This window comes from Triticum dicoccoides, chromosome 6A (assembly GCF_002162155.2).
Source record: "Triticum dicoccoides isolate Atlit2015 ecotype Zavitan chromosome 6A, WEW_v2.0, whole genome shotgun sequence".
In the NCBI taxonomy this organism is placed as follows: Eukaryota; Viridiplantae; Streptophyta; class Magnoliopsida; order Poales; family Poaceae; genus Triticum; species Triticum dicoccoides.
This window is the reverse complement of record NC_041390.1, coordinates 568011136-568019738: the sequence shown is the minus strand read 5'-3', so window position 1 is coordinate 568019738 and position 8603 is coordinate 568011136. Positions and strand designations below refer to the sequence as shown.

Genomic DNA, 8603 nt, shown 5'->3' with positions numbered 1-8603 from the left:
CCTAGCTGTTTTGCCCGACATAATCTGTATCCCATAAACATTTTGATACTTAATAAATGTTGCAAATCCTCAGAAAAATGAAGATGCCTCAGAAATTCTACAATGACGCGGAAAATGGGAGCGGCCTGCGGGGTACCATGTAGACTCGACATGATTCATGAGGCCGATGGAGCTTCATGTGTCCCACATGACATGAGTTGATGTGCACTTGTAACCCTATCGCATGGGAGTCCAGGAAGGTAAGCAGAGCTAGGCATGGCCTTGACACGAGGATGGACCATCGAAGGGTTCAGATGGTTCGGTGATGGGCACCGAGACATCAAGACCCTGGACACATCTTATGCAGGCACATGTTCTTCGACAGTCCAGCACGGCCGTAGCAATTGAAGAGCATCAGCAAATGAACGTCAAGTGCCAAATGACACTCGAATCATTCAGAAACCCCACACAGGAGAGCGGTGCGATTCCGTGGGATCCATGTAAATGGATCTCAGAGTCTACAAGCGTCGTTGGTAGGATCTGTTTAAAGTGCAACGAACTAGGCGGATGCCATGCGACGAGGGAAAGGACCAGATTGATTACATTGCCTGAACAGAAAGAAACAAGGGAAAGGACCAGCAGAGCAGTACCAACTTGTGCGTGGTAAAACGACACTAGCGACAGCAACCTGCTTTAAAGTATGATACTAATATTTCCGATCAAAACGGTAATCACATTGCCGAGGACTAGAGTGCGCCGTATCACCTGCAAGAATCCCCTCGAAATGGCAAAGGCCAAAGGCAGGCAGCAGAGGCTGCACAACTGCTTTCAACTTCAGAAGTTTTTTTTTTGTTTTTTTTTTTTTTTGAGGGGGACTTCAGAAGTTCATGGGTATCACTGTAGCCGTGAAGTCCAAGCGGAGTCATCAGTTCGGGCCTGATAGCCCATCAGGCCCGACCACACCTCCCCCAACCCCGCATAGGTATATGGCAGCCATTTGCCCATTTTCAACAACCATATGATTCTTCCCACTGTACATACGAATTTGTCGCATTTGTTCAGACATCATGGACGACACTGACATCTTAATGCATCATTTGCTACGAGCGGGAAAAAAAAGTAGGTTCGATTTTTTGTCCCATTTTCCATTCCAACAGTAGCACCTTTTGCTAGTTCGAAAAATGACATCTCTTTTTCAAGGCACCATTACGCATCGAGCTTGTGCTCTGAGATCAGAATCGGTGAAATGTAGCCGTTACAACACTTCACTGCATTCAGAAATAGCAAGTGGAGATAAGCTGCAAATAGGTCGCCGGTGAACCCATTTAGGGCTGACTTGCTTCCAAAGCTGGATATTCTTTCTAATAACCTCACTGGCACTGCATCCATAGGTCAAAAGAACAAACACCTAAAGGCTACAGGTACTTTAGATCTTTGCTGGTATCCAGAATTTATTATCTGACCATCAAAGCGAACTGGCTCACTTCACTAAGGAATTAGGAGACGTCAGTTACTTGATCTGACTGTTTACTCTCCACTTCAGCAAGGAATTAGGAGAGATCAAACACTTGATCTGACTGTTTATAGCTCCACAGTTTTTGGGTATATCTTAGCTCTGCTCAGGGATCTGAACGATTATCATGATATGCAAATAGGATCTGAATTCTGAAATGACATGTTGTTCAATGTCCTTGGGCATCTAGCAAGCTTATGGAAAACACCGGCAAGCTTGGGATCGAAAATATGCAAACACTCACCATTATTATCGTCCGGTGATTTGTTCAGCCTTGTTTCAGGAAGTAAGTACGTAGGCAAGATAACTTCAGGCAAAGTGCACAGCAGCTGCAGCTGAAGCCAGGCTTAAAGTTGCAAGGTGGTGGAGCGTCAGTTGTTATTTGGTTCGGTCCACCTTTGCCATGTAATACTAATTTTCATATATATATATATATATATATGATGAGCTCTTTTTTACTTGATTTTAGCACCCATTGGCAGTCTGTCCTCATACCCAAACAATGGCCAACTGCAAAACATATTGTGGATAATATAATGTTTTCCCTAGCACAGCGCCCTTCTACTAACAGTCTATATCCTAAAGATATCTCACCAGAGTGCTTCGGTATATCTAGGCTTCAGAATCAGCTGTACCGCACGTTGATCTGACAAGGAACAGGCTTAACAAGAGCTTCCATAGGACAATGAAATCAGGATGCACAGCATCAAAAGCACTATACATTCAGAACTAATACAAGGATTGCTATGTCCATACAGCCACTTTTCTTACTATACTATTCAACATACCAACTCAAGGAATGCTCACTACAATAGCATTCAGTGAACAGAAAGATGAGGATTCATGAAAAACAAAGAGCTATGCCGAATTTCTGATGCAGTATACACTATTCTTTGGTTCTGATTATTACTAGCTGGACATGGATTTTACATCACAAACTCCTATGATCCTATACAGATTGCCTGTTGGTAACGAGAGTCAGATATCTGATAGACTGCCTAGTTTACTCTATGCAAGGATTCCAAGACCCTTGACCTATCAATTGTCAACTATATATGCCTTGACCACTTCGGCTGGCATGTTGCAACAAACAACAGCTCATGTACAGGAACAAGTGATTCGGCACTTGCCTTTATTGGTGTAGCATCTGATGCTGCTTGACCAGAATCTGTGCGTAGAGGAGCTCGTTCCAGGAGTCCGGCACCCCGGGAAGGCACCAGTGGCTGCAGTCCTGGTATAGCTCAGGGGACTTGCGCTCCTCCTCGCTCAACTTCTGCTTGCGGTAGACTGAAGGATGTCCCTCCTTCCTGTAGTCAGTCATCCTTGTAATGTTCAGGTAGGCCACTGGTGTTTTCATCCCATGGAGGACCTCCTCCAGAATGCTCATCTTCTGCGGGTATGGCATGAGGAACTTTTCGTTTGTTATCGGCTCAGTTTCCTTGTCGCAGCTGCCGCCTGAATTCCACTGCCCTCCGCTGCACAACAGAAACACACACATTTGCAAACATCAGTTGCTGTGATAACCATATGACACCGCGAACTGAACTTATAGGAGATGAGATCAGAAAAGAATCGACAAACCTGAAATGGGATGATGAGTAGCCTCTGAAAAGCACAGTTGTTTTCTTGGGATTTATATTGGAATCAACCCACTTGGCCCAGGTGTTTAAAGCTCTCCGGAAGGCGTCATGGACATTCAGCTCACTGTATACTTGGTTGCCCTCTTGATAGTAATCTTTCCTGTAGCACATTTGACATACTTGGAACGGTAAGGAAAAATTGAAATGCAGAACACATCACATGATCATGTTTATTGTATCATATCGTGCCAATAAAAGCTTACCCAAGAGAAGTTTTCTCATGTGTCCACCAGTGCCCAGTATTGAAAACAATGACATCTGCATTCTTGTACCTCGAGGATGATTGATCGATTTTGTCAAGCCTAAGAGTTTCCTTTTTCTTTCCGTGTGTGACAGGTATCTCCCATTCCTGAACAAGGAAAGGGGAGCGGAAGAACTCCACAGTACAATTGTAGTCCTAGACAACATGAATTAGCACATAAGCTTTCATCTTAAATACTGAAACAACCTCAGATAGCAATTCTGAAGAAAAGCAGCAAAAACAGAACATGGCATAAGGTAAGCACAAAGCGGAAAATCCCCATGCTCATGCTCTGACTTGCTACATGTAAAAATATTTATGCTCTGATTTTTGCTACATGTAAAAATGTTTATGCTCTGATCTGTTGCATATAAAAAATGTATGCCCTGATCTGCTAATGGTTTGCTTCATTGAAATTGTGTTAATGCTCCTATTTTCATGACAAAAATGTTCTGATCTCATTTGTTTTGATTCAGTGGAATTTCGTTAATGCTCCAGTTTATGTACGGTGCAAGAAGTGAATTGTAAAATGCAAGTTCAGAGTCAGAAAAGGAAATGTGTAAATACGCATGAGATAAGCTGTGTTGTGCAAAATGAAAAGGATCTAAGAATGTGAATTGAATATAGTGCAATGGGTTTATTGTATATCAAGCAAGAGTCTTAAATTGTATTCGTCAATGAAGTTATGTTTCTTTGTCAGTTGAACATTACAATGTTGAGCTGTATTGCAGAAAAATGAGGCAACCAAACTGATGGTGATCCAATTGGCTCGGCGATGGAGCAAATTGCACGGGAAGCCTTCGACAATTCGAAAGGATGGAGGCCAGCAGCGCCCAGATTCCAGTGGATGCCGCCGTAATTGTAGTTCGCCGTTCTGGCTATCTAATTATGTTTCGGGGTTGTTGTTAAGAATGATGAGTTACTTTCCTGTTCGGTATCAAGATTATGTAGCGAACGTGGTTTCTATTATTGTAAATCTGGGGGCAACGGCTTTCTAAAAGAAAAGTTCATCCTAAATGCTGAAACAAGCTCAGATAGCATCTTTAAGGAAAGCAGCAAAAACAGAACATGGCATATAAGAAGCCAACCTGAAAGAGGAAAGAGTAGGAGCCCTCGGCCCTGAACTTGTGGTTCCCGGACACCTCAAAAACCCTCCTCTTGTCTTTCACAGAATTCCTCAAGATGCAAACAAGCGACTCCCACATGTTTCTGTTGAGTGAATCGCCAACGAACACGAGTCGCTTTCCCCTCAGCCTCTCCAGCATATCAGTTGGGTTCAACCTAAAACAAGGCACCAGCATCATGCCATCACATAACTGAATTTGTCATGCATAAAGAACTAACTGAGCACACACAAACTGCATGGGTGTTCTGTTAACTGTGCTCACCTCGGGATGCTGCACCCGCGGGGCTGCCACCGGAGTCTCTGGTAGGCCTTATCAGGGCGGCCGTTGAGGTGGCAGTTGAAGGACTCGTCGACGTGAGGGCACGATCCCTCGGGGTAGAGAGGGTACGAGTCGTCCCGGACCCAATTGCCGTAGAACATGTCGCATCTGCCCATCGCATCTATCGAGTGAAGCTTCGTCGCCTGACCACCGGCGCTGCTGTTCGTGGCCTGTGCCGCGTGGCCTTTCACCAAACCGGCGCTCCCTTGAGAGGCAGCAGTGGCTTCCTTGTGCATAGTCTTCGTGCTGTTGCTTCCACCTGAAGCAACAGCAGCTCTGTTTACACTCTGCTGCTGATCATGGTGGGCCGCCGAGCCTTGAGCAGTGTGGTTCTTGCCTGGATGTCCTCTCCTATGAGGCGCAGCAACATTGCCGTGCAGCATCGCTGAAACTGCACTGCGAGTCTGATTGACAGATGGAATTGCCGTCACATTGCTCGCCGTGGCTTCCCCTGAACTTGCATTCACCCCGGAGCCGTTGTTCCGAACAGGCGCACCTCCCTTCGCCGTGGTGCCACTCTGGGCTGAACCGCCGATCGTGGCCCCAGCCTTCGTCTCAGCAGCTGCGATTCCTGAGGAATTGGTGGGAGCAGCAGCGGCGATACCTGACGAATTGCGGGCCGCTTCACCGCCTCCCGCGTGATCACTGGGCGGCGCGTCGCTCCGCACCGCCGAAGCGGTGGCGTTACCAATCGCGGGGTTGTCGGTGCGAACTGCTCCCGAATTGCCGCCTGGTACCCCGCCTCCGCCTCCCGATTGCTCGCCAGGAAGACTGGAGCCGTTGGTCCGCCCACCGCCCACCGCTGCAGTAGCGTTACTGGACGCGGAATTGCCGCCGCGAACTCCTCCCGAATTGCCGGCCCCGGATTGCCCACGAGGACGAACCGCAGTTGACCCGTTGGTCCCGGCCCGCCCGCCGCCCGCCGCGACGACGCCGGGACCAGGAGGCCCCGGGGAGGAGGAGTTGGCGGGGAAGAGGGAGGAGAAGAAGCCCGAGACCTGCGCGCGGTAGGGCGAGGCGGAGGCGAGGACGCCGTCGAGCCACGCGGCGGAGGGCGAGGAGGGCGGCGGCGCGGGGAGCGAGGGCGCGAAGGCGAGGAAGGCCGCGAAGGCGCCGAAGGCGAGCGCGACGCCGTAGATGCAGAGCCTGGCCCGGCGCGCGCCGAGGTGGTCGGCCGCGGCCGTGGACAGTCCGCCGTGGCCCCTCCACGCCGCGCCCTTCATCCGATCGCGCCCGCCCCGCGGCGGGGCTGCCGGAGCGGGAGACTGTCGGGGGGTTTAGGGGCGGGCGGCCGGGGGAGGGAGAGGGCGCGCGGCGGGGGCTGCGGGTGGTTAGTGCTGCCTGCGGCCGGCTGTTTTGTAGGGAGGAGGCGGTGGGGGTGGGGGTGGCGGTGGTGGGCGGTGACGGCGAGGCGAGGTGCGGGTCGGGAGCGAAACCAACTGATCTCTTCTGCCGGGGGGCTTTTGAATCCCTCCTCCCCTCCCGGAGTCTTTCTGGGTTTTGCGTGGACCCCACGACGCGATAATCTCCCGACGATGGGCTGTCAACGCAACAAGTCAAATCACGTTGGGTTTCTTCGTTAGCGTGGTGCGATGTGCCGTGTTTGGCAGTGGCGTTAATTTGATCGCGGTTGCCGTCGGCAAAGATAATGCGACGTTAATTTCGGCCACGCTCTGGCCTGAATAGGCACGCTTTTCTCCTTCTCCGGTGATCAAGGAGATATGATCCGGTGAGGAAAATAATCACTGCGTTGCCATGCCTAAAACAAGAGTATATTAAATTGTCTGTCTTGATTTCAGGATCTCGCAAACGAGGAACGGCCATTTTGTCTATTTAGGAGGGGCAAATGAGAAAAAGTAAGACCAGCCCAAGAGCTAACCTTCATTAGCTGTTTTTTTATAGGAGAAACTCCGCGAACGCCGCGCGCCTGAGCCAATGCTCGAACGCGGGCTGGCTGGCAGCTACCCCAGCTGCCCAGCCAACGGGTCGACATCTCGTTCTCGGCGAGGGGCAAGTGAGGAACGTCTTGGTTTCAAAAGGATACGCAAGTCAAATGTATGTACTACCCATTAGAGTTTGAAGTCGTGGTAAAATCATTGGCGCCATTCGATGTAGTGGAATTATCATGAATTTAGTACTCCCTCTGTTCCCCAATAAATGTCACTGATTTAGCATTATATAGTTGTACTGAATCAGTGGGGCAGAGGGCAGGGTTAAAAATTTCAACGAAATTTCATTGACATTTCCAAAAATTTGAATATTTCAATGGGTCCGAGATACTTTTAACTCCAAAATTTTGAGCCAGATTCAAATTAATTTAAAATAGGTTAAAATTCAATAAAATTTGAAAACTCAAAATCTGCAGTACACGAAATTTTTGAAATTTCACATATTTCGATGAGACCCGAAATTGTTTTGTTTACGAAATTAAAAACCTTGGCGGATGGAGTATTATCATAGTAGCACCGCGACGGCGCCACTGACTACCACTTGAGAGCATGTTAAGATTGAGATTAACAACTGTATCATAACTTAGTGTTCCGTATGGCAGCCAGCGATCAACGCGCCACGTGGGTTAGCACCGTTGACCTGCTGCAAAGGGAACGAAACATAGCAGCATGCAGATCAGATCGAAATCGAACATGATCACCTCTACAACTTACTGAAAAGAAAGTGTCGATGGAGCAGATGTAGCTCCACCCACTTGCGCCCCTCCGTATGCACGAGTGGTTCCATCGCCGACTGTTCGGCCGTGGCGCACTCGCTCACTCAAGCCCCGTACGGGCAGCCGGCCATCTCCATCGGTGGCTCTAACGTGGCCTGTCAGAACTAAACTAGAACTAGGGCGAGCTGATCTGATCTCATCCAGTTGCGTCCTTTAATTAGTTCGTGCGAAAGTGCGATTAGATGCTAAGGGCAATTTCACACTCGAACGCCAAGCGCCGTCTCGTTGTAAAATGGGACGAACACTCGATCATATATTTCTTGGCGAGTCCAGTCAGGGCTTTATACAGGTGTATCACCTAGATACAGCCCACAAGAATCAAAATAATAAGACTTATTTTCCTAGAAAACATCATGTTTTTTACAATGTGATATTCTTAGTGTCAAAAATATGAAGAGTGAAACACCGCTTTTGGGGATGTTGTAGCACGAAACCACGACTCTTGCCACAACTTTCGGGGTCCTTAAATTGCAACAAGTGTGATAACTCTTCGAAAGTCTTTCCAGATCGTCTTCAACGTCATCTGTATTGACATGCTCAGATGACAAGTGCCACGATCTAGCAAACATCGGCAGGTAGATATGCTCGAACAACCCGTGTTCTTATTACTAGGATTATGGTAATGGCTTGCCAGCACCACTGAGTTCTATGTTTCCGACATGGTGGAGCTTGATGCTTTCAAAGGAAATGAAACGTCATCCATTAATGTGCCAATTGTTTTTGGGTAAGTTCGCGAACCATATTCGATTAGATAAATCCATGCCAAGTATCATCAACAACTAATTTTGTGCACTACTATTACTGATTTAATCAAGTTTTCAATGTGCTCATGCCTTTATCAAAGGTGGCATCACAAATCAGTACAAATTTGATGGCATATTTGGGGTTGGGCCATCTCGTATGTCTTTCAATTCACAATTGCAGTTTCTTGGATTGTCCCGTAAAGTCTATGGTGAAGTGGAAATAGTATGTGTGAGTATCAATGATAATTATCCGAGGTTTGTAGTAGGAGTGTGCAAATATCAATGTAAACAATTGTTTAAGAGCTAATAGTGTACCG

At 47.8% G+C, this 8603-nt stretch overlaps 1 protein-coding gene across 1 annotated transcript; it reads right to left on the bottom strand.

Moving 5' to 3' along the window:
• Nucleotides 1–2332: 2332 nt before the first annotated feature.
• On the bottom strand, nt 2333–6041 carry LOC119318008 (protein trichome birefringence-like 1). The gene is made up of 5 exons (XM_037592514.1): nt 4762–6041; nt 4462–4654; nt 3336–3529; nt 3074–3232; nt 2333–2967 (listed from the first exon to the last, which is right to left on the bottom strand). The coding sequence occupies exons 1-5, from the start codon at nt 6039–6041 to the stop codon at nt 2625–2627; spliced, it is 2169 nt and encodes a 722-aa protein (XP_037448411.1). The 3' UTR covers nt 2333–2624.
• Nucleotides 6042–8603: the final 2562 nt, after the last annotated feature.

Coding starts and splice junctions, on each gene's coding strand:
- LOC119318008 (XM_037592514.1), bottom strand. CDS start 6,041: ATGAAGGGCGCGGCGTGGAGGGGCCACGGCGGACTGTCCACGGCCGCG. Junction 3,530..4,461: donor CCTACTCTTTCCTCTTTCAG/GTTGGCTTCTTA, acceptor CATGTTGTCTAG/GACTACAATTGTACTGTGGA. Junction 2,968..3,073: donor TACTCATCATCCCATTTCAG/GTTTGTCGATTC, acceptor TCTGTTGTGCAG/CGGAGGGCAGTGGAATTCAG.